At 39.0% G+C, this 26,429-nt stretch overlaps 1 protein-coding gene across 1 annotated transcript; it reads right to left on the bottom strand.

The window, feature by feature from the left end:
- Positions 1-12,314: 12,314 nt before the first annotated feature.
- LOC134574480 (cytochrome c oxidase assembly protein COX15 homolog) lies at positions 12,315-26,299 on the bottom strand. Its single transcript, XM_063433576.1, has 10 exons — positions 26,215-26,299; positions 24,997-25,173; positions 22,414-22,604; positions 22,096-22,218; positions 20,347-20,533; positions 18,740-18,907; positions 18,522-18,603; positions 16,291-16,445; positions 14,636-14,749; positions 12,315-13,209 (listed from the first exon to the last, which is right to left on the bottom strand). The coding sequence occupies exons 2-10, from the start codon at positions 25,078-25,080 to the stop codon at positions 13,078-13,080; spliced, it is 1,236 nt and encodes a 411-aa protein (XP_063289646.1). The 5' UTR covers positions 25,081-25,173; positions 26,215-26,299; the 3' UTR covers positions 12,315-13,077.
- Between the last annotated feature and the right edge of the window lie 130 nt (positions 26,300-26,429).

Below are 26,429 nucleotides of genomic sequence, written 5' to 3'. Positions count from 1 at the left end.
GGTTGGCCTAGTTGAATCTTTTTGGAGTTACTGACAGTACGGTCTTTCTTTTAATGTTTTTCAATGATCTACTATGGAACTACATGACCAGCACCAGAAATCTGATTCCACATTAGGACTTTAAAGTAAGTGACTTTTTTTATATATATATATATATATATATATATATATATATATATATTTGTGGTCGGCTAATATCATATTGTGAAATACCTTGTGATTGGAATTAAGTCGGTGTGATGGGCCGGAACCGACGTAGGGGGTAGGCCTGTAAAAGAGGGCAAAAGGAAATGCCAGAAAACACACTTATTGCAATATAATTATCCCATGAGATTCGTTTGCCTTACCTCTTATCCGTTAGGAATGTTTCTGTATAACGTTGCTGATTCCAATGACTAATTATTATGTATACCGGCGTACTGCTACTGGATGCTGTACTTGTTGATAGGATGTTCTAAATAGGAGCCAGAGGTCCCAACCTAATCTAATGCAAGGAGTATTAATGTAGAATCGCATTTAGAAGTAGTTAGCGGAATACTTATTAGATCAATGGTCTTGATTGTCTGGTTTCCCTTGTCTTAATTCCCTTGAGGAGACATGACTTGCCAGTCTGTTTAGCTGTGATCGTGAAGTTGTAGGGCTCCGGAACCCTTGGAAGTTTAAAGGCACAGAGGTTTAACCCCAACTTCTGGAATAAAAGGGAATCATGACGGAATATTTCCGTCATGTGTCCTTAAGTAGTTAAGACCGGCTATGTGTGGTACGGATGCTGTTTATGGAGTCTGATACTGCCTGGAATTCCCATCTGTGGACGTATGTAATTGTAGAGTGATGAAGCAACTATTTTACCTTGAACAGTTATGTTAAGCGTTTAACAGGATGGCGTATGGTTTGGAAGTCTTGTCAGAATGTGTTGTAGTATGTCTGATTGGTATAGTGCGATAGTGTTGTATGAGGGTTTGACTGAAAGGTGGCAAAAAAAATGTAGAAAAGACTACAAGTTGATTGGTATGCCTGTGGATGTTGTGTTCCACTGAGTCTTGGAAGAATGCCATGACTCTTGTATGTATCTTAGTGCAATTGAATAATGCTATAGGTGATAACTTGTTGTCGAGCCCCAATAGCCGGGTGACCGGATCGGGATGCTGAAATGCGGATTATGCTCGGGTGTTATCAGTTGGGTGAGGTACGAGACCGAGTGTCTCTTGGTCAGTAAACCCTAATAGTTATGTAAATGCTGCAATCCCTTGTCCGATGTTGCCTTCTTAGGACATACTGAAAAAGAATATGACAACAACAATGAACTCATTAACAACAATACGGTTAAGTAATAAAAAACTGGCTGGCTAACTAGTGCCGAAGCGAAAAGCTCTCTACCCCGTGACAAGTGAGGCCCTGCTAGTTGCCAAGCGGCTGGTGAGAGGCTCTACCTATGATTTGGGCGTGGGGCTCGAGCCACTAGCGTGGTGGCGGGGTGTTGGCCTCTCGGTGACAGTAAAAGATCCAAAACGTGTGGCCGTGTCAGGTGAGGCCCTAACTATAAACCCTATAGGTGGGTGAATGCGAGGCTCTAACTATGGTTTGGGCCGAGGGGCGAAAATCTCCGTGTTGAGATTGGGGAGTTGGCCTCGCGGGACCAGCTACGTTGTACAGCTAAGGCCAGCTCCTAACCCTAGATAGCCAGTTCTCTGACCCTAGACGGGGACTTGATAAGGGGGTAACGTAACGTGCTTGGTAAACCCAAGTTGTGGTTAATGATAGGTACCTGGAGATTCCCAGTCAGAGAAAGAGAAAAAGAAGGGAGTGAAAGGAGGAAGAAAGAAGAGGAAAGGAACTGTGGTCAAGGGAAAGAAAATTATATGCAGTATAGTGCAGTTCTTGGAGATAAAGCTGATAGTACAGTATCCTTAGACCCTGAGGGTGCTGAAGATTCTCGTGATGGCTACTATATAATCCTGAAGGGAGATGTAGGAAGGCGTTGTGCCAAGAAAGTGTGATAGAGAGAGGAGGGTGAAATTAGCAAGGTAGTGAGTAATAGGACGAATGTTATGGACAGTGAGTTTGAATGAACGTATGAAGAGTTGTTGAGTGAAGCCGTGGCCTGACGAGGCAAAGCAGGAATCAAGCCCCCGTACCCCAATACCCAATTGTGTAACAACGTGGCCTTGTAGAGGCAGTTGTTTGGAATGTGAACGAAAAACTTATTTTAACCTGATAGAAACAGGCGACAATCGCGAACCAGTAATTTGTCTAATGGTGGCAGATGACAATATGCAACAACAATAGTAATTTGCAAAACTAATGTATAACTTTTTTTATTTTAGATTTTTTTTTTTATATATATATTTTTTTTATTAAAGTTTAGGGTGCGTGGAGGTACAGGTGATTTCAATTAGGAACCTGCAGTCTGAGTCAAGCAATAGGCAGCTGTTGAGGAGAAGAGCTCTCAACATATTCAGGCAGCCATATACACTTCAAACTAACTGTTAATATAACTCGAACATAAGGCATATCACACTCAGCTGCTGTATAAAATCTGCCTTACTTAGTGCTGACTGTGATGTGAGTGGTGATCCATGCGGACAGCGCAGGACCCGAACAGGTAATGAAGCAGACGCTGTGTGCGCAAGGCATTTTTTAAGGACAGCGATCTGCAGGCTCGCTATGCAGAGCACACAGAGTGGCAGTGAATAGCGACGTGAATTAAGATTAATTAGGTACAGATCGCATATTCGGGTAGATGTTAGCGTACCCATTTTAACAAGTACAGAGGGCTGATGTACCAAAAAGAAATCAATGGGACGGTTGGTAAGCGACAAAGTATTAACCTGACTTCTGAAAGGGCATAGTACCAATATGAGCGTAATTTAGTATACATAATAACATTCTGAAAAAATTGACCATATTATGTATTTTTATCCCATATTAGGACTACTTGACTCTCTGTGACTAGAACCAACGTCACCTTAATTTTAAAACTTAATTAACATGTCATGCCGTAATACATAACCTGCTTGCACCGGTGTAAACCACCTAACAATAGTTGTTGTTTAACAGTTAATTTTTTATTTTATTTTTTTGCAGTTAGAAAAAAAAAAATATCAGCTTTGTTTAGAGACTTTCATGCTTACATTTACCAACTCATATAATCCATTTTACCATTAATGAATTATGGTACTCCTCAGAAACATGCAGGGTAGAGACAACCAAGAGAGATACTACTTTACTATCTAATGTTAGATTAACTTTTTCCAGCTCCACCACTTTAAATCAAGTTGGTACCCTAATTGAGACATTTCCATTCCATTGGTATGGAGTAATTGAGCTAATCCACCAACAGGGATTGTACTGAAAGCGCATTTATGCACACTGTTCTAATTCCTAAGGTCACCAGATTCAACAGACTGCTATATATATTGTGGTCGATAATGAATTGACCTGGTATGACAGGTCTGACAGATATTCGTACCAGATCAACATTAAACGTGAAGTAATTGTATATGTGAACGGCGGGAATAGCCCGAACGTGGCTATTCCCGCCGGTTACCTGGGTGTTCGTGTGATTTGCGTTTCGTCACTGGAAGTGTTCGGTTAGGTTTCCCCGAATGGAGGGGTGGCCGGAAACCGGAAGTGCGAGTCGAGGAGACGCGAGGACCAGGAGTAAACAGCGTGCGTACGGCAAGGTAGGAAGGGGGGAGTAGCGTTTATATAGTAACGCTAACTCCTCCCACAAATACAGGCCTTCGGCCTTAAACATAGAATAATTTACATTACTTGGGGTTGAAGCTTAGTGTGGAAATCTATGTTTTCGTTTCATTATATTAATTTATACCAGGGAAGGGACGGTGGTTTAATACACACAGACACATATGTCCCGTGGGCCCTCTGCCAGCAACCATGACTGAACAGCCCACCGGGATACTGAGAAATTTCTCGGTGGGCTGCAGCAGGTGAAGTAATCAGGGCCCCCCCGGCCCTTTAAGAGTGCTCCTTACTGAGCCCCTGTCTTCCTGCCTGCCTTACTTCCTCCCAAGTAACAGAGTGCCACTGGGGAGGAGAAGACACACATGGAAGTGGAGGAGAAGGAGGATGCACACACAGGAGGAGGAGGAGGAGAGGGACTGAGGTAGCCAAGTTCCTCAGACTCCGATTAACCTCGGCAATCCAGCTCCAACTGGACCCCAGGGAAGCCACCCTTTTGTAAAGGTAAGGAGACAGGAGGGTGGCTTAACTATTTAAATTGATATAAATGTGACTGTATGTTTTTATCTGAGTGTATGTTGGGGTATCTTACTGTGTGTGTGAATGTGTGTGTATCTGGCTGTATGCGTTTATCTGACTGTATGTGTGTGTATCTGACTGTGTGTGTATTTGACTTTATGTGTGTATCTGACAGTATGTGTGTATCTGGATGCGTTTGTGTCAGTGTATGTGTACCTTTGTGTCAGTGTTTATGTGGATGTATACCTGTGTCTGTGTACTTGTGTATCAGTTTGTATGTGTACCTGCGTGTCAGTTTGTGCAAGTGTGAATCTATGTGTGTGACAATGCATACATTCCATCATTCCAGTACCAACACTGCACACAAATACACTACTACATTCCAATGCTAACACTGCACACAAATACACCACTGCATGTGTATCTGCGTTCCTGTGTGTATCTCAGTGTTTGTGTAAGTGTGCATCTGTGTGGCAATGCATACATCCCAGCATTTCTACGCCAACACTGCACACAAATACACCCCTGCTTGTGTACCTGTGTGTCTGTGTGTATCTTAGTGTGTGTACATATCTGTGTTAGTGTGTGTCGATGTGCCAGTGTTTATCTGTATGTATGTATGTATGTGTCTGTGTGTATACGTCAGTCTGTTTGTGTCAGTCTGTGCATGTGTCCAGATGTGTGCATGTACCAGTGTGCTAATGTGTATGGATATCTGTGAATGTATGTCACACATCCCAGCTATCAAACACAACATGCAAACACACCCCTGCAAACACAAACACTACATACAAACACACCCATGAATTCAAACTCAAAAAGTATATAGAAACACACCTCGTCACTCTAACACCAATACAACAACCTAAATGCACACACACACACTATATACAACAACATACTCACAATCAAATGTACAAACACTGCTCACAAATACAGCCCTGCAAGAATGGCCAAATGGTAGCTCCCCAGCTGGCATAGCATCAACAGATGAGGATCTATCTTTTCTCTGCCCTTGCGCTAGAGTGGAGGCCCCAAAAATGTCTTGCACCAGGGCCTTCTTTACATTAGTTCTGCCGCTGTGTTGGGGTGTAGGGCATGAAGGCATGCCAAGGGTTGGAAGTGTGTGGGGGGAAGGGCAGGATCCAGGGGGCCCAAACAAATGCTTGCCCAGGGTCCAATCAATGTTAAAGACGGCCCTGATGCATGCAAACGTACTTTATCACTTTTTGTAATGAATTTTAGCCATCCTCTCTCTACCTTAACCGGAGGGAAAGCAGGAATGGATTGGTGCCTAGTGTGTAGCTACTGTGATCACTGTGCATGGGTTGCTCAACTCCTTTGCTCAGTACCTATGTTGGGACTAAAATAACATTGAATCCTGTCTTACAGCATCACTATCAGGACTGAAATTCCCTTTAGTCAGAGTAGACCACTGCCTACAGGCACATGTTCTGTAAGGTGCGCCTGCATTCAGCATTTTCAGTGGGGACACTCCAAGCCCCTTATGTGTGAAGAGCATGTCCTATTTTTTTTTTTTTTTTTCATTTTGCAAAAAGTTGCAGATTTCAATACAAATTGGCATGTTTGTTAATTAAACTGGATACACCCTTTGGCTCTCAAGCAGACAAATGGTCCTGTTACTTCCTGGTTTGGTTAGCGCAAGTGGGCGGGATCATTTCCAATCTGCCCACTTACAGTCTCCTCACACAGGAAAGGTTTGCAAGAGGAGCAGGGATGCCCACTTTAAGGGTTATTTACTAATGTAAGAACTGTGGACAATTCAAAGTGAATTTCAAACAAGGAAAAAGTAGCCAAACTGGAACAAATCTCAAAATCATCTATGCTTCCAATCTGGCTATTTTGGCTTTAGATTCAGTTTGTTTCCCGTTACTAGGTAACCCTGTGTATAACAATTCCTGCAGCTCTGCTATCAAACATTATTTACATTTGTAAATAACCATTCAAACTCTAGATGCCTATACCCTAAACACCTCTTCTCCCCTAGGTCTGAATTTTACACCTTCCAAAACTTACAGAAAACATTTCCTTTTCCTTAGTCCCAAATTTAAAATCTAAACATGACCAAAAATAACTGGATCCTAGGTTTACTAAATGTACCCCAACTCCAAAAATAAACCCAATAATCCTATACACACGCTGCACCAATACTAAATTTAACCCCACTCTAATCCTCTTACCAAAACTGTAACCCTGCTAAAGCTTTAAGTCATCATGAGGCTTACGCTTGAAGTCGTCATGGGGTACACAGCACACACCAGTTGTCCTTGTAGCAGTGGAGTTAGTAGCAAACACTGCATCTCTGAGGCATGCGCAGATCTCTGTGAATGTTCTCTCATACTGTGCAGGTCATACGGTTGCAGAGAGATATATTCTTACACCCTACAACTTTATTAGTCTCCATTTGCCAGATCTATTTATATTATTTGCTCCTTCTGATTAACATTTAACACTCTGATCAGTGGTGTAACTACCACGGACACAGTGGTCGCAGCGGGCCCGTCAGCCTCTGCAACATTGGGCCGGCATAACTTCAAGGCCGGTGCACGGCCGCAGCACATGGATATGCTGGGGGGTGGTAATGAGACACATGAATGGGTGGCAGGGATGAGATATATGGATGGGCTGTGGGGAAGATAAGACATGCGGAGGGGCTGGGGGCAGGATGAGAAAAATAGAGGGGCTGGTGGGAGGGAATGCGACACATGGAGGGCTTTGGGGATGGAATAGGACACATGAAGGGGCTTGGGGGGAAGGGAATGAAACACATGGAGGGCTGGGAAGGGAGAATGGGACACATGGAGAGGGCTGGGGGGAAATGATATGCATGCCCCAGGGCAATTTTCGCACTGGGGTTTGGTGGTTTCTAGTTATGCCTCTGATCTGTGATTTTCATGTGCAAAAAAAGACACTATTGTATTTGACCCTGTTAGGCTGGACGAATCACCACATTGTCTGGAAACCCTTACGCTGCCATGAACTTATGCACTAACACGTTTCTGCTTTTCTTTTGTCTCTGTAATCAGCTGCTGGGAATACTCAAAGAAGTCACACCATTTCAGATGGATTATCAATAAGAATTCAATCGTTTTAATGCTTGGTACATTGTATATATAAAACACAATTTGTCAAGGCATGTATACATCTAAGGCAACATTAACCAATCAAAGGAGTCTCAGAACAGACAGTGTAATTTTTTATATAACATTTCGTAATGCTGTAAATTAGTTCATTTTAGCTAATGAGACTAGGAACTCAATTAAAAATTGCAGGTGCTAGAAAGAATGCTATTTTTTTCAAGTGCAGGATGTTTATAAAAGATAGCGAAAGCTGGCTGTCAGGCGCAAGGACACAAGAACAGAAAAATATTGTATGTTTAAAAAATGTGAGTATGAGTATCTTGTATTATAATCAGGCCAACTGACCATTGGGTCTTTCAATTTATGTAGACAGTATTACTTTAGCTAAGTAATAAGAAATACAGACGTAGAAAGCAGGACATGCGACTGGCACCCTCTAACATAATATATATATATAAAGCTCTGTATGTCTAGGGGAATATTCACTAAGCTTTGCATTGGTAAAACTATTTGTTTCCATGAATCCCTCCTGTGTTCACAGTACACACAATACACATTATGAACACACAATACACATTGGGAATAATACCTGTCCCTCATCTGTCAACCAGGGTATAGGATTACTTGGTCTGCAGGGTGATCTGGGGCCGGGGAAAAACTCACAGTAGAGAAAAACTCACAGTGTGAGGACCACAACTGTACAGACATGGCATTCTTAGTGCTGACACCATATGTGATTGTAAAATACTTGCAAAGATAAAGGTTTGGTAGGAGGGGGGAAACCACGTATTGATGGTATTTTAAAATACCCATTTACATACGAAAATTAGGAGATCCATAGGGAATTGTGTAAGTAAGTGGGAATGGGGTCACCAGGTTACGCCCAACACGGCCGTAACCTGATGTTCTTTAGGGGGCCTCTTCCCATAAGTTGGCACAAAACCAGCCATAGGACTGGATGGGTTAAGAGATAGTGGATAAATAATGGATACTTAGACCACAAAGAAACTACAGGGGTACCCCATTATATCTGGGACCAGAACCAAGCATAGCCGGACTCCATATGCAGCGTATCATGATTCCAAGAACTTCCTTGACCGTGCAGATGATGCCTGTCCCAAGGCTAGGGTATAGTTTAATAATGTTGTGGTCTAAAGCTTTAAGTGGATAACCTGTGCCAAAATTCATGCTACAATCCCCCCACCCTGAATGCACATACCTTGAAATAGGGAGGGACCGAACAGGGAGCCCTGGACACCAGGGTACCAGCGTCATATGTTAATATAAGTCTAAGGGGTAGCAGTAAGCACTTAACTACTATGAGTTACATACACCATGAACACAGAGGAAAAAGTAATTACCAAGTGTGCAACAATTTCTTTCAATGTTGCCTAGTCAATCATCCATTTCATTATTTGAAGGATTTCATTAATGGAAAAATAATAATTTCATTAATTGTACAAAGCCAAAATTGTGACAAAAACCAGAACAACAAGATTGTTGGGAATAATACACATTGCCTACTGGCCCAAGGCTCAAGCTACAGCTGACTGGATGCTCAGTCTGTTTACAATTTACTAACTTGGAACATGTCAGCTATTTGAAATAATATACTTTATCTATATCCAATGCTTAGTGAATATACCCCTAGACAAGAGCTATAGAACATGGTGTAACAAGTGTTAGTGTTATATCCTGTATGTTTCTGCTGTTGGCTTTATTTCCTGTGTTTCTCCCTTTGATCATAACTGCATAGTAATGTGTAATTTAGAACTGCGTAGTAAATATTTTCAAATTCTACGAGCATAGTTATAGTGAAAAGCTTTGAGCAAGGCCCGAACATGAAGATACACCTGCAAGCGTGCTATAGGTTAAGATGTTAAGATAAGATAGAGGATTTTCTTAGGATTGGATACTGCTTGTAAGACCACCCCTGTTTCCTGCTGATCAAAACCTGTTACACAGCCTATTAAATGTCAGAAATCACTTTGAACCTTGTCTTGTATCATTCATTGGGGCTCTTCGCCAGCTGGTTTGGGGACAAGGAGAATTCCAGAGAGTTGCAAATTGATACAAAAGACCATGGCAAGGGGAAATTCCTGACAGAGAAAATTCCTCACTATCAAAGATGAATTCCCCGTAGTACTTTCTTTGCTATTCCTTCCAAATAACCTACTAATCTAAATGTCCAATCAAATTATCACAATATGCAACCCGATTGGAGGTAAAGCAATATTGAGGCTGCATATTAAATGTTATCTGTCTACACTCGGGAAGTAAAAATATAATTCACTTCTCTATGCAAGTTCAAAACTTGTGGAATCTATGCCTAACAGACTCAACGTACATCAAAAACCACCCATTCTACGTCCATCACTGGGTCAGTAACAATTCCTCTCTCTCTGGTTAACTCAAAAATAAATACAAAATAATAATAAAATAGTTTAATAGTTCAGCTTCCATAGTTCAGAAAAAGGAAAAATAAGTCTTTCAAGGAGTACAAGGAAATCAGTTTGGACACTAAATTGTTCCATAAGAATGGCTAATAGTAGCAAGATGGCTGACAACAAGACAACGTCAGCTTCCACATAGACCTTGTCCAGATATTCTTGCGCGACATCTTTAGGCTTCATGGGATACCAAACGTATACTCTCGGACAGAGGGACCCAATTTGTTTCTAGATTCTGGCATGCTTTCTGCAAACAGTTGGGCATCGCGCTTTCTTTTTCCTCTTCTTATCACCCTCAAACCAGTGGGGCAGCGGAGAGAGCCAATCAAGCCTTAGAATCGTATTTGAGTTGGTTTATCGATGCAAATCAGACAAACTGGTCAAATCTCTTGCCCATGGCAGAATTCACTAGAAATAACGCTACTCATGAATCCTCAACGTTCAGTCCTTTCTTTATAAATAATGGTTTTCACCCCACTGTGTTGCCTTCTAATTTTTCGAGCACTGATATTCCTGCTTTGGATGTCCATTTGGCCTCTATCAAAGATACTTGGGCTTTGGTACATGACGCCTTGCAGTCTGCCTCTAAGCGTACTAAACTCCAGGCTGACAAACCATGTGGTGCCAATCCTGTCTATCAAGTCGGGGATATGGTCTGGCTTACCACGCGTCAAATCAAATTGAAAGTTCCTTATATGAAACTAGCTCCTCGATTCATAGGTCCTTTCCGTGTCCTTCAACGAATTACTCCTGTGACGTACTCGCTGGCCCTTTCAGCTCATATGCAGATTACTAACACATTTCGTGTGTCTTTATTACAACTGCTTACTTGCAACCGGTACACAAAGCGATTCGTACCTCCTCCCCCTCTAGTGGTTGGTGGACAGGAGGAATTTGAGGTCTGCTCTATATTAGATTCCAGAATCTCTAGAGGTGTGTTGTCATATTTGGTGGATTGGAAGGGTTACGGCCCTGAGGAAAGTTCTTCGATTCCTGCTGATAGAGGCCATGCTCCTCGTCTTGTCCGGTCGTTTTATAGCAGGTTACCTCACAAGCCGGCTCCTTCCCGCCCAGTGGGCGGTCTTCGATTGGGGGGTACTTTCACAGCCTCCGGCTCGTCGCGGTCGCGCCTGACCAGCACAACCACACCAACAAACTGAACTTACCAGCTCAGCAGTGAGCCGCCCTGCCGGCTTCTCCTGGTCGCCTGCCCTAAAGAAAATTGGCAGCGACCACGCGGTCGTGGCCATTTATAGCCACATCCCCCAGGGTCATACAAACGTGACGTCGACGCACGTTCTGGGGTCAGAGGTCACCCTCTGACAAATCACTGTCAAAGGAGGGATATTTAAATTCCTGAAGCTACCCAGTTCATTGCCCTGTCCTGGGTCCCGAGAGTGCGTTTTCTGTTCCTATATTTGATATTTCCGGTATATTGACTTTGGCTATTCCTGACTACTCTGATTTCTGGTTTCCCTGACTTGGCTTGTTTAACGGTATTGTGTATTTCTGGCTTCCTTGATCTCGGCTATCCCTTGACCATTCTTTGTCTTTAACTTATTAGTCCGGTTTACGTTCTGTCTTATTCCGTTCTGTCTATGTAGATGTTACATAATTCTGCGTGCTGGACTACACTAGCAGTTGTGACAGTTACGACATTGTAACAAGACTCAGGTGTTTGTAGACACAAATATATCACGAAAATTTTGATTTTTTACCCATGTTACTTATACAAAACCAGGAACTGTACTATGATACCAAGCAACTATGTTCTGTCATAAGGTTGCCATTTCAAACCTCATGCTTAAGTTCCAAACTGATGTGATACTTTCTCACTGATAGATCAATTGGGACATATTGCTCAATTTGTCCAACAAAATGTGGAACCCAGATTTTATCAGCAAATTACATTGTAGATTACTCCTCCAACTTTCAGTGACAATACAAAAGATCCCCATATGTTCTGAATCTATGCATCTTTACAAGAATACACAGCGTTTGTCATAAGTCTTTTTATTCATTATATAAATGTTTTGAAGTGAAGATATTCAATGCAATAATCCAGTTCTAGTATTAAGCATTTTTTCCATATGAGGGTATCGCATATTTTACAGTGAGTCACATACTTTACATAAAAACAAAAGGTGCAACTCCGAAAATGTTTTAACAGAAGAAAGAATTTCAAGGATACCAGTGAAACCTGCAGAACATTCTGTTATTACACTTTTAGAACTAGAAAATTCATCATCTAAGGCTGCAATGACTCCAGAACAATTATGCAGAAAACAGACAATTATCTTACATTGCCCAGTATTGAATGGACTGATTGTAGCTGTTCAATGCAATCGTCCTAGAGACCCAAGCTTGACAAGCTGAAGGTCTTCACCTCTGATGCTTGAATAAACTTGATGTTACATAACTGACAATGCATTCATTGTGAAGTTCTAGATTTTGGACACCTGATGACAGAGGTCCTGGCTACAGCAGCCACCAATAACCATAACAAGTGTACTTGTATACAGAAGACAGACTTTTATATGTTTTATTTTATTCAATTTGGGTGGCAAATGCGTTTGGGGCAGGGAGGCGTGAATGTAGTAAACTAAACATTTCAATTCAAAATTAATAAACAGGGCAGGAGTATAAACAAAATTTACTTATTCCACATCCGGTTTCAGTGCTGGTGAAATAGGGAGCCATACAGACATTCAGTATGTGCTGGCTCCTCATCTTGCAGTCTCTTTAATATACCTCTGAGGCAAAGCATTTCAAAGCATGGCAGAGAGGATCTGGAGAGAGGTATAGAAGTTCCTGTGATTCATTTCATGTATTGGCTGGAAATGGATAGGGTATTTTGTTTACTAATGCTACAAACTGTAATTCTACTAGACATTGGAATATGTACAAATTAAATCATTTGAAGATTAGAAAAATGTTAAACATGATAGAATTTCTTTAATTTGGTTTATCCAGAACCTGGGAGAAATGGACATATTTCTGTTTACTCATTTTATCTAGAAAGGCACATCAGTTATACTGTGTGCACTTATCTTTTTCAATCTCCCAAATGTAAACAAATTGACTTGGTCTAGTGAAACATCTCTCTTCTTAATTTGTTATCACCATATTGCATATTAGTAACATGACAGCACCCTTTAGAAGGAAGCAAATGCAAAGTAGATTTTTTTCTCCAAACAGAAAAGAAAAAAAAAAAAAGAATATCAGGTAAATGCAAAGTACAAAGCACCCAATATTATGCAGCGATTGAATGCTTTTCATAGATCCTTGTTGTCTTCTGGTGTATGTTATTTAGGTACACGCCTTAACTCATTCATTAACCAGATAGCCATACTGAGGAGAGCGAGTGATCCAGACTGATGAGTAGCTGCTATAGAAGTAGGGACATACAGCAGCAAGGTGCTTATACCCAAAGTGACCTGGAAAAATACATTTTAAAAAAATGACAACATATTCTGGCTTATCTCAAAACAATTTATGCAATATGCATTTCTTAATCAGAATGACATAATAAAGGAAACACAATTCAATATCTAATTTGTGATAATTTCTCGTTTGAATGCTGATTATTCTGTCTTAAAAGATCATGTGAAGTACCAACGCTACATGACCAGGTGGGATGAAGGCAGTGATTTAGAATTAGACTAAATTCTAACTCCTAATATGTTTAAGCACTTTCACTAATCTGTTATGTGTTAGACCTGAAGGTTCAGAATCTAGTTAGCACGTGTAAGTCAACAATTACGAAAATCAATGAACCCACTACAACAGGGGTACACAAATGGTAGATCCTCAGTTGTTTCAAAAAAATACAGTTTCAATGATGCTTTGTCATTCTACAGGGATGCAAAGCATTATGGTAGTTGTAGTTCTACAACATCTGGGGATTCACTTTTTGGGTAGCCTTACAAAATACAAATTTTTTTCACAAAGCTAAGAATAAATACAATTTCTGTGACAAATTACTATGAATAGTACTGCAGCTGAACAGATCAGTCCAGATATCCTACATATTGTATCCCTTAAATCTCTGTAATGCAAATTTTCTAAACTAGTCTTCAGACAAACTTTACATGAAACATTGAAAAACCACACTTCAAATCACCATAGTGATTTGACTATGGGTAACTCCAATGCTAATGTGCAGATATCAATAGATTTGAAACACAAATTGGTTTACTTGACTAAAACTCACAATTAATTTGCAAAACGTTTGCCAAAACAGACGATTTGGGAAACACTAAATCAACCTTAATTGACTATTTCTCTAAACTCCTCTATTTTGACTTAAAGGACCATTCACCCCTTAAGGACCAAACTTCTGGAATAAAAGGGAATAAACCACTTGATCTCAATGAACTGGTCTGGGTGCAGCAGCTCTGTAAAACAATGCAGGGTTAACACGCCTCCAGTGGCTGTCTTCCTGATAGCCACTGGAGAAGTTTCTGCTTTGAGCACAGACCTAAACTATGTTTTCAATCAAATTCTGCTCCTAGAGTAGCATTTGAATGGTGCAGTGTGTGATATACTGTGCATGCCCACAAGCCTCCCAATGCTTCCCTAAGGTAAAGCATTGGATTGGCTGAGGTCATCAAGATTAATGATCTCAGCTAACGAGGTGGAGCAGTAGAGTGATAGAGTAAAGGTAAGTAAAATTACCTTTATCATACACTTGGATGGGGCAGACACCTAAACTTCTACAGGAAATAAAAGCATCAGGAATGCATGTTTGTATTCCTAACGCTATAGTGTTGCTTTAAATGTTGTAAGCTTCAATATGTAATGCAAAAGTGTTTTGAAAAAACAGATTCATTAGCATTTTGATGTAAAAATGGAGATTAGAACCTGTAGGTATGCCACAGCAATCAGGGAGTTCAAGGCCAACTTTGCTCTACGAGGAAGAGGAACCTTGCGAGACACATAGTACAGTCCAGTGATAGCAGCTACGGAGCTGATGCCCTAAATATTTATGAAAAACAAACAAGTCACACAATTATAACAGTGAACATTAAAAAAAAATAATAATAAAAAAGCACATTTACTGTAATCAGAATATAGACCATTACAAAGCAAAACACTAATTGCAGGTATGATTTCAATATAGAATCAAAGGAACATTTCAAGCACCATAACAATTACAGCTCACTGTAGTAGTTATTGTGTCAGGAGTGCCCTGGCACCTTTGCATTGTTTTTGAACAGTTTGACTTCTTACTTGGGGTCCCAAGGGCATGGCTTCCCACCTCTTCGATCATCCGCCAGAAAGATGGAAGTTCTTAAGTATGAACTTCCGTTAGCTTTCCTGAGCCAAGCCTTACAATACAGGACATATCTCTTTGGCTGAGAGTGTTTAGCGGACGTTGAAAAATAGTCTGACTCTGTACAATGGGCGGGGGCAGGGCACTCCTGGAGCCGCAATCACTACACTAAGCTGTAGTGGTGATGGTGCTTGGTGTGGTTTTTGTTAAAAGATTAATAAATGGGCTGTTCCTAATTTACTGGACCAATATTTTGTCTGAAGTCCAGCCTGTAACTTTTTTATTTTTCCTTCGGGGACAGCATTCCAAACCACTCACTTTCAGGGTTTCACAAGACTCAAATACACATACACCTTATGCATACGCCACATTGACCCAATTCATAAGATGAGTTTCATGCATACCATCAATAAGACAAAAACTCAGTTTTTTTGACATTTGCAACATCTTAAATCTCTGGCAACTGCAGTGTTGAAGTATAAACCCAAGGAAAATAAAATACCAAAACAATGTTATTTAGTGGCATTAAAGTCACATAGTTCCAGAAAAAAATATCCTGATATAGATTTACTGAAGAGAACTTGAAAAATAAAGCACAAGAGCACCTAATATATGGATTTGAATGCACACTGGAATGGCAAAATAACCATCCCAGTAAATAAATAGCGGTCGTGGACAATTTTTACAGTCTGTATTTCCTTCATACATGTTCCCATTCCCAAGTTAAAGGACAACTGTAGATTAGTTTGCAAAAACATTGATTTCCTCATTCGAACCAGTTTTACAGAATTGGTCGGACAGATCGAAGTCGGTCCCCATTTGTATTAAGAAAATATAAGAATTGACAATGTGGTTGAAATTCGGGCCAGGCAGACCACATAGGGTAATGGCTAAAGAGGTCATTGCTCTCTGCAGGGAGCAAAGTAGGAGTCTCAGTTGAGCCGAAGGTGTGTAAATAGTGCTCTGAGAAAGTAAGGGGCAAGTTTTCAGGTATTTTTGCATACACGTCATTTATAAAAAAATAAAAAATAAACAAACAAACTATCTTTCCATTACATGCTGCAAGGTTTTTTGTTTTTTTTTAATGTTTGGTTTAAAAAAAAAAAAACAATTATACAGGAATAGGTTAATCTATTCCAGTTTATATAACAAAACAGTGTGTAGGTTTTGTTAATGAGTTCAAATACAGCGCAAATCATTTTTTGATGCATGCACTACAGATCAGTATTTGAACAGTACTCACAAGGATTCTGTGATCAAACTGGACTGTTGTGGGATTTTCAAAGAAGTTTTTTAATGTTGGGGAAAATGCAAGTAAGTCATCAGGAATCCAACGGTCCCCCATCTTGGGAAAGGAATTGTAAACAAGACCAGCGTCTAATCCTGCGACAAAGGCACCTGTTAAAAGATATTGGAGATTAGAAAGATACGCCAGTGCTGATATTTACCTCAGTCTAAATGTGCAGTTATTTTGATAAAAAACAAAAAAACTAAAGGGGGAAAAGTGTTGTATTCATGCCTTCAAAGAAATGCAACTGTTTATTCACAAACACCAAATGTACTGAAAAGTACATAAAAAGGAAAAGAACGTATGGAAAAAATCTCTAGCATTTTAGCCTGAATATCATAACTTTATCAAATTGCTTGAAAATAAAACAGAGCCTAAATGGTGAGAAGGGACAGAGTGGTGTTAGAAAGAACAAAAAATGGGGGATAACCCCCAAAAAGTGAAATCCAATAGAATATATACAAAACCAAAAAAAATAAAAAATAAATAAAAAGAGAGATCTACCAGCAGGCGTCTCCTATTGAGATAGCATGCAATGTTTAATTGCTCCTATTGAGTTACAGCTAGGGTAAAACCTTGTCCCAGTAACAAGTAGTGGCTAATACAACTTAACGTTTAATATTAAAACTAAAAAAAAAAAAAAAATAATAATAGGACAGACAATGAATAAAAATAAATTAAATGAAAAGAACAGGATATTCAGTCCTATTGTTGTCAGGAAATATATCTTACTTACACAGGGCAGACAATTTGTGTCTGCTGTTAAACAGAAATGTACCTGTATTACTAGAGTAAGTATGAGAATAAGGTTTATAAGGATTCAGTGGTACAAATATTTACAATCAAGGCTCCAGATGAAGGAAAGATATCTTCTGCAGCAAGAGTGTTTCATCCTAAATGCCTCTGATGCAAAGAGCATGAACATGCTTAATTAAACCTAATAAAGGTAATACAAGCTGAATTCTCGGTTAAAGTACTGTGGTCGAGAGTCCCTATTAGTGGTAGATCAACATGGTAAATTTTAAAGCTTTACCTAGACCGGCATAATTAGCAAGTCATGTGATAAACTGATCTCTTGGAATCGAATGCGCCTTCATGGGCACCCCTTAGGAAAGACCTGCTCTACTACTAAGACCCCCCCACTGTGAAGTTAGATAAGTAAGGTTGAGGAATTGAGCGGACTGAAAAACCTGTGACAGGATGTCTATTCGGAAATAAGTTCCGTTTTTATCAAAGTAACGGCAGTGTTAGAACAACACGTGGCTCTTACCGGGTAGGCGTCCTGAGCCCCTAACGCGCACGTTTCGCCAGAGTTGCTCATCAGAGGGGATAACTTTTTAATTTCAGTATAATTCAGTGTATAGTTAATAGTCAAAAATAATAGAAATTAATGGGAGTTTTCCTTTAAAGAACAATTAATTGAAGTGGTGATGGTGCCTGGAGTCCTTGTCCTTAATCACTACTATAATGTTGAGTCACTGCAGCGGGCCTCCAATAGCAACATACAGAAATATAATTAAGTATCCAGTACTCAATATACTTCACCATCCATGGACGTAAGGCACACTGGTTCCCCAGTCTAGCAGCAACAACGACATAAAGATGGTCCAGCACACCACAGTATGTGAAAGCACTCAAAATGTACTGAGGATTCATAACGAGTAATGTTTTGGTCTTATCACAAAGCCTTTGTCAAGCTTGTCAAAGGCCTTGTGATAAGGATTAAACATTACATGTTCTTGCACATCAATAAATTTACAGTGCTTTCACATACCCTGGTGTGCTGGATCATCTTCTTTATTCCAATGGCAGTATGGTGTGGGCGGAGCTAAGCTTCATCCTTACAAAATACCAATTCATACCAGGGATTTGGCAGTGATTGGCTGAGAGCTACTCATTACTAGTTGCTACACCTGGTATGGTAAGAAGCTGATCATAGCTACACCTCATTGTAGGCTGGGCTATAGGTTGCCTGGGACCACATGTCTTCTAAACAGTGAGTAAACCATTTACTAATGATGTGAGACCTGATGATCACTGACTCCAGGCACCGTAACTACTTCAATTTGTTAATATCTACAGTTATTTTTAACCAATTGTGTACTCAACTTATAGATCAGGTCTATGCCAATTTATATGCATGTCTGCTTACTAGGTAGACTTTATTTTTTTGCGGTTAGAAATACCTGACAGGGCTGTGAGGAAAACCAGGCCTGCTGTCCAATGTGTGAATTTTCTCAGCCTTAATAACTGATGGGTTTCAGGTAACTGTTAAGAGACCAGAACAATCTCAGCACAAGTATACAGCCACAATTACAGAAAGAATACTTTACTTGTTACAGAAGCCATCTGATAAAATCTGGAAATGAATGAATAAAACTAGAAGTGAGAGAACATGTTTTACCCTGTGTCTTGGAAGAAGAAGTGATAAACCAGTCCAAAGACTTGCACAATACAGAACAAGAGCAGAACCCAAATGGGCTGCCAGACGGTACTGGCTGACACGTGGGACATCATAAGATTCTGGCTTTTCTTCTAAGCCACTTTTCACCATGTACCATCCTAAAAGACCCTTCAAGAAAACAAAATATGCATAGAGAAAAAGGTTGATTGTTACCAGGATTATTTTAAGAATTTACTAAAAATTACACACTTTTCACTTAACATCTCAATTCTCTAATAGTTTCTCATTCACAGTATAAAAGTTAAATTTTATTCTCCTAAACTCAAAGACCAATCTGGGCTTAGCTATGTATGAACAAGTGTGAATACAGGACAGTACAGGCGTGTGAAGATTCAGTGTATTTGTACCTCTTTTCCCCGCCCATGTAACTTTTCCTGTCCCTCCACATGGTAAGATGTATGGGGATAGTTAGAAGTACTAGTATTAGTAGAACAGTGGCATAGGAGCAGGACGAATACTAGAAAACTTTACTCCCCATCCTTACATTGTACATTACATCCATCTTGATTGTATCCTGTATACCTGTCCGTCCTTCCAATTATCTCATAAGTCCTTGGACGCCACTGTGTTTACCTTCAATTTGTTTAACTTTGCTAGCATTTGGAGGCCTCACCCCTGATGTAAAGTGCGAGTGAAGCTACTTGGAGCTATGTTTATTGCATAATGGATCACTGTACAGTAGCATGAGGGACAGCTCTGGTCAGCAACACTTTATATCACTGTTGGCTTTTTCTGCTTCTTGACGGACGTCTGCATGTGGATTCTCACCATTGGTAATCTAACACTATATCGTCAGGGCTTAATTTCCACTTACCTAAGGTGAGAGCACGGAAAAATTTAAAGTTCCATTATGTACTTTTAGACACACCCTTTGCTTGGCTCACACATAAAATGACATGAAAGAGCCATTAGTCACTTTTAAATTGTATAATGTGCATATATGGGTCACTCCTTGCCCAATAACCTATACAATAAACATATATGGTAATGTTGCTTCCAGATTGCCCATAAACATGCATTTAACAACACACACTAAATCCTAGATTACTTTTTTTGCCTGGCGTTCTGTTAATGAGTGATTGCATCTTGTGTAACTTTACAAAAAAAAAATCAGGGGCTTAGCAAAGAGACCAGAATATCAGAGTCCACAAACAAATCACAAAATAGGCTACTTACACCCTTTAGCCTGAAGATAGGCTCTTCACCATGTGAGTTGGATATATACTTCCCCTTACATCTTATCCATAGTGCATTGGCATACTGCACCATTATATGTTTCACTTTTTTATTCTAGACCTACAGTCATACATACAAGTTATATTTGATCTCCCCAATTGTCATTAGAGGTAAGATATTGATTTTAGCGCTCCACTGAGTGACCTTTTTGTGGCGGTACTATCCACCAAGTTTACCCTTTTTTTCTAGTATCTATTTGTGTAGGATTGGGATACCTGCACGTGTGTTGAGCTGCTTGTGTTATATATATAGACCACTGTTAAGCGCTTTTCTACATTACACAGGTCTCATTTTCTCTTTTAGTATATTACCTGAAAGCAAACAAATCCACAGAGGCCTAGAACACGGCCTTTCATTCCTCGATTAAACCAGCCCTTTCTCCAGAAGTAGATAGCTGGAAGAATGTAAGCTAGTCCCACTGCACGTCCCCACATACGATGGGAATATTCCATAAACCAGATAAACTTGAATTCATTCAGTGTCATATCATGGTTCAAGCTGCGAAAAAAAGTGATTTGAACATCATGATTTTATATGTAGGATCACAAATCCACAATGGAACAGTGCATTTAAAGGAACACACCAAACACAAGAATCACTAGAGCGCATTGTGGCAGTTATGGTGTCAGGAGTGCCTTGCACTCCCCACCAAAGTAAGCAGTAAAACCATTTTAGAATGGTTTGGCTTTTTGCCTGGAGACTGCAAGACGTTACTCTCAGCCTCCACTACAGCCTTCTCACTAGCCAGAAGCTAGCTGTCTGAGCTAAGCCCAGCAGTGCTGCTGCTCCTGCTTAGGAGCCTCTGGCATTTCAGGTGGCTGAGAGGTGGCAGGAAGAGGTTTGTAATGGAGCTCAGGTAAGAAGTAACTTCTGGCACAATACAGTATTACATTAATTTCCTTCTAGATTCTAAAGAACCCACTTGGATTAAAGATATATAGTTTAAGGGAACACTAAAGTGTCAGGAATACAAAATGAGTGACGGCCACTGAAGGTGTTCCAATCTCTGAAAAGGCAGTGTATACGTTAAGAAAGTCTGTAAAGACAGACCGTAGACACCAGAACCACTACATTAATCTGTAGTTGTTCTGGTAACTAGTGTCCCTTAAACACGTCTTTCTAAAGCCAAAAAAGCAAGACACCATAGGATTTGTTAATACATGTCATTAGAGTAATTATCTAGCTGGAATTTCATTGTAGCAGTAGGTTTACTGTTGTATTTATGTGTATATTGCTTGAAATTAGAATTTATTTATTTTAAGTCACTTAAAAGGTTACTCTAACCAAAAAAATAAATAAAAGTATCGCGTTTCCCCCCCAAATAAAAATATTATTTTTAAATATATGTAATATTTCCAATTCTATGCAGTCCTTGCACAAGTTAAAAGGTAGTAAAAAGCAACAAAGAATTATAAAAAGTTTCTTTTAATTTCCATTGTTATTTCCAATTGAAAACAGGTATAGAATTCTAAAGTTAGACTGGTCGGCAAACTAAAATAATACCAACTATGAAAGCGGGTGAATTCTATAAATATTTATAAAAATAGTGACTAGTAATCTATTTTAACTTGCATATTTATTTTGACTGAAGGTGTTTTCTCCTAAATGCACAAGACCTGCTTAAAAGATTAACAATATAGAATGAATGATGTTTATTGATGGATATTGGCATTTTTTTTTAGTGCAAAAACGAAACATAACTTTAGAACACAGGTGTTAAACTGCATAGAAGCTATGGGTTTATATCAATCTTGCTAGCAAAATAAAAATATTTTTTTTAAATATTTTATTATTGGAAATGTTTTACTTGCAGGGTTATTTTCTAGAATAAGAATTGTCGGGAAATGCAAGTGGATGCTAAATTAATATTGAATTTAAGGCCAAGGTGGCCCAACTGGAGGCTTTTTTCCAGTTCAGCTATTTTGACCTTTAGTTTAAAATTCACTTTGAATTCCTAACACCTTCCACTTTAATAAATAGCTCTGTTGGTAAATGATTGGACTAATGAATTAATATATTCTTCTTTTACCATGTTAATAAATTATACAACACGCACTTACATTTTGAACTCAGGGTATTGTTGGTATTTCTGGAATTCTGCTTCCCATTCATCTTTTGTAGATGGTGGTTTCATCTCCTTTACTAAATGCCAATCAACCATAGAAAGCCCAGATTCTGTTAATCTATTCAAAGTCATAGACAAATTAATTTACATTAAGAATTTAACTCTAAAAACTCAATGTGTTTCGCAGGTTTTCAAAATTGAGTTACGAAGTAACAAACTAGTTGAGTTGATGAAACACCATATTCCGCTCTCTGTGATTTATAAGACTAACTTTCAAATAACCATTTTGAATAATTAAAGATAAGTGTCTCACCTGGTTACGCCTCCAAGTATAACAGCTCCAGCCACCATCCCACTACAGACTAAAAGCCAGCGCCCCATTGTACGCTCTGCAGCAGAGTTGGGTAAAGACCCAACTGCAGCTCTGGATGGAGCTGCCATTTCTGACACTGTGCTGCTTTTCCATCTCTTTTGAATGAAATCTCTCCAATGTGTGCTGTTCTTCTGTAACAACAAAGGTCAAGAAAGTTGTATGATACCTTATGTGATTATGTATCAGCAAATAACGGATTGTGATTCTTAAAATGGCCTTGTCACTTTCCCCCCCCCCCCCCCTTTTGGTTTTCAATTCCTTATGCTTTCAATATATTAACGATTATACCGACTCTCTTGTCACTTGCCTTTATTTATATTACTATTTTTATTCCTTGTGCTGGGTCTCAATACCTGGATTTCCCCCCTCCCCTGCAAAATAAAGCTTTTACTCACACAGAATCCAGCAGGAGGAGCCACATGCAGTCCAATCACAGACTTCTCATTGAGAATCATATGATTGGACAATTTTGTCTGCTCGGAGTGCATGTGTGCACTCAATGCTGGCATGGGAGGGAGAAGAGAAAAGGTTTAAATAAAAAATAAATTTAAAAAAAACCTAGTGAACTGTAACCTTGATAAAGTGCAAAAGTACAGTCTAATAGATAATATCCCCTCCAATAGCTCCAAACCAAAACATGTAATAAACCAAAATACTGTCTTTAGTGCAAAAATGTGCACTGTGCATATTCACAATAATGTGCAGAATATAATGTAAAATATCAATATTACCTTTAAAAGGTGTTAAAATCAGGTCAGGGAACTCTCAGAATTAGTATATATAAAGTGGATCATATATTGAGAAAAAAAAGAAAATGAAATATGGTGCAATAATTATTATAACAATACAAATTTTAAACAACCAAATTTACACTCAAAAGGATATTTCAACAAAAGGATTTGTGCTATATACAGATTGGCCACCAGGGGGGAACTTCACCAGCAATCATATGCTGTCCCCAGGATCCTATGCAGTAGTAGCAATCGTCTGGAAAGGCAAAGTTCATTCATCAGAATTTCAGTTCGCTAGAGTCCTTGTAGTGCGTTTGTGCATTTGGATTTGCTCAATGCCTTTCTTCCACGTTCTGGACTGTTTCAAAAATTGTGATTCCTTTAAGAGCGTTTGCCTTTTTATAGCTGAATGAATTGGTTTCGCCCCCTTACAATTGACAACTTCCTTGTTCGCAGTTTTTTGTTGGTGACGTCATCCCATTCGGGACTAAACACCCAAGTTTTTTTGTTTTTTTTTACGTTTTCAATCAACTTTATCAGTATAGACATTGTCCATAAAGTGCAAAAAGGCAATTAAACACTGTTAAATACACAGGAAAATGCAAGGGATCCCTGATCCTAGATAAAATATATCAGAACCTGGGAACTTGCAGTATCCTTACCAATAATAATAATAATACATTTAAAATTACAACAAATTAAATTTGCTATTTACAAAACGTATTCAAAGTATTAATATATTGTTATAAAACCACAAATAAAATCCACTTCAAAACATACTACAAATCAGTTGAAGATTTCCTTTATGGTGAATATATAAATATAAAATGAGAGTTATAAAAATACAGAAGATAACATGTGTGGCTATATGAAAATAGGAATATATATTAGAAGAATGTTTAGAGGGAATTTCAATGTGCCCACCAGATATACCAAAGAGGCAAACAAAGTGAAAAAAGTATGGAAACATTTTGGCCTATTTTATTGCAGGACCTGATTTTAAATAGATTACACAAAAAAAAAAAAAAATCACAGTTTTTCAACACACTACAAGGGGACTGGGGACTGTATATGATTGCCAGAGAAGTGGACCACTGGCAATGCGTATATAGCACAAATGCTTTTGTGCATATATCCTTATGAGTGTACATTTTGTTGTTTTAAATTTGTATTGTTATATTAAATACTACACAATATTTTATTTTTTTTCGTTATATGATCCACTTTATATATACTAATTCTGAGAGTGCCCTGGCCTGATTTTAACAGTCATACTGATATCTTACATTGTATTCTGCACCTATTGTGAATTTGCACAGAGCACTTTTTGCGCCAAAGACAATATTTTGGTTTATTTAAATAAAAAAAATCAATAATGTGCATCAAAGGGAGGTGGGTGGGGATAGCAACCTTGCCCTTGCAGGCACTCTGCGTCAAGATTATCACGGCTGTCGGCAGCATGCAGTGCATGCCGACGACAGACTTTTTTTTTATGCACAGAATTGAGATCGACAGCCAGGAACAGAGTTCTGGGCTGCCAATGTCACATGTGCTGGGGATGCAACTAGCCTCCAGCATACAATAAAATATAAAAAGTTAAAACATTTTTCCTGCCTACAAAAGGATATAGATTTCCAAATGTATAGCATTAATCACTATCCTATATCAAATTAATATTTGGTTGTTTACCATATCTGAAAGGGGTGCGATGGTGAAACTGACAAATATATATATATATGCACATCTAAACTAAGGAAGAAATAAAAACAATCAAACCTTACACATCAGTTACCTGCCCTCTTTCACAGTGTATGAAGCGTAGTGCATGCTGCCTGCTCTGTGCCAAGCTGGACCGGAGAGTCACCAGAAGAAACATTTTTATTTCCAATTCCTAATCTTTCTAATCTACGACCAAATCTATTACCAGGAAGAAGAAGGTAATTGTGACCTAGAGTGCATCAGCTTCTACCTGAAAATAAATGAAAGGTGAGGTTTTATAAAGCGAAAACACATATTTCACGCTCTGTCAAAACATTCTCCCAAATATTTGTGCATTTTTATTTTATTTATTTATTACTGGCATTTATAAAGCGCCAACAATCTCCGCAACGCTGTACAATTGGGAAAAAGACAAAACACAATAAGAACAGCATGTTAGGATTTATTCTCTAAGCAGTGAATTTTAGTTAATTTAAAAGTTGTACCACAAACTGAATCTCAAAATAGCAGGCATAGAACAAAAAACTCTGACTCTGGCTACAGTTAAATACATTTTTGATTTGCAGTTTTACTTCCACGTCACTATTTGGTGCATAAACCTTGACATATTCATAGCTGTCAACTTTACCTCTGAATAAATACAATACTCTTATGTTAAACGATTAAAGCCGATTCACGCTTCCACCAGAAGATAATTTGACCCAAATGGCGTGTACATGAGACAAATGTACCCAATAGTATTGACAAAGTGTGCTGAATACATAAGACTATATATATATATATATATATATATATATATATATATCAAAATACCTTGCACAACAGGCTTAAATTGCAGTTTTAGCTTACATGCTGGGTCCAGGTCATATGGGGTTTAGTCACTAAATTCTAAATAGTAGCAAACTGAAATTAAAATAACAAAATTAAGATTTCAATAGCCATGCTGTGACTAGAACAAGTGGAGATTTCTGGAACTAATAGATTTTAACTAATTATTTTTTTCCCCCTCACAAGAAATGGGGTAGAAATAAATAAATATAAAAACCCAATAAAGGGTAATTTACTTTATATCTTAATAAACCCAAAATTGTGAAAACAAATCGCATAGTACCACATCTATGGGTGGATTTAATCATTATACAATCCTCATATAGTCAAAATATTAGCAAAGAGATTTTAACTTTAATAACAGTGGAGATAGTTCATAGAGCCTGGATTGTAGTGCATGGCCCATTTAAAGTGACATAATAAATAAAGCATTATCCAAAGCCGCACTATGGAAGCTACTAACCTGGCAACACAGGGTAATGTCATAACAGGGCGCCGCCATCTTGAATATGACTTCACTAGTGGACGTCTATCGAAACGTGCTTACGTCACGAGCCCAGATGGGCTTGACGTCCTTTTGGTTACGCATTCGCGTCCGACAGCTACACTCGAGGGCGGAAATAGAGCAGAGTGGGTTTAGTAACATGGCGTAAAAATAGGTCAACCCGTAGCAGTCGG

The sequence above is a fragment of the Pelobates fuscus genome, chromosome 10 (genome assembly GCF_036172605.1).
Source record: "Pelobates fuscus isolate aPelFus1 chromosome 10, aPelFus1.pri, whole genome shotgun sequence".
Lineage (NCBI taxonomy): Eukaryota > Metazoa > Chordata > Amphibia > Anura > Pelobatidae > Pelobates > Pelobates fuscus.
The sequence above is the reverse complement of the archived record's forward strand: the minus strand, read 5'-3'. Positions and strand labels throughout refer to the sequence as shown.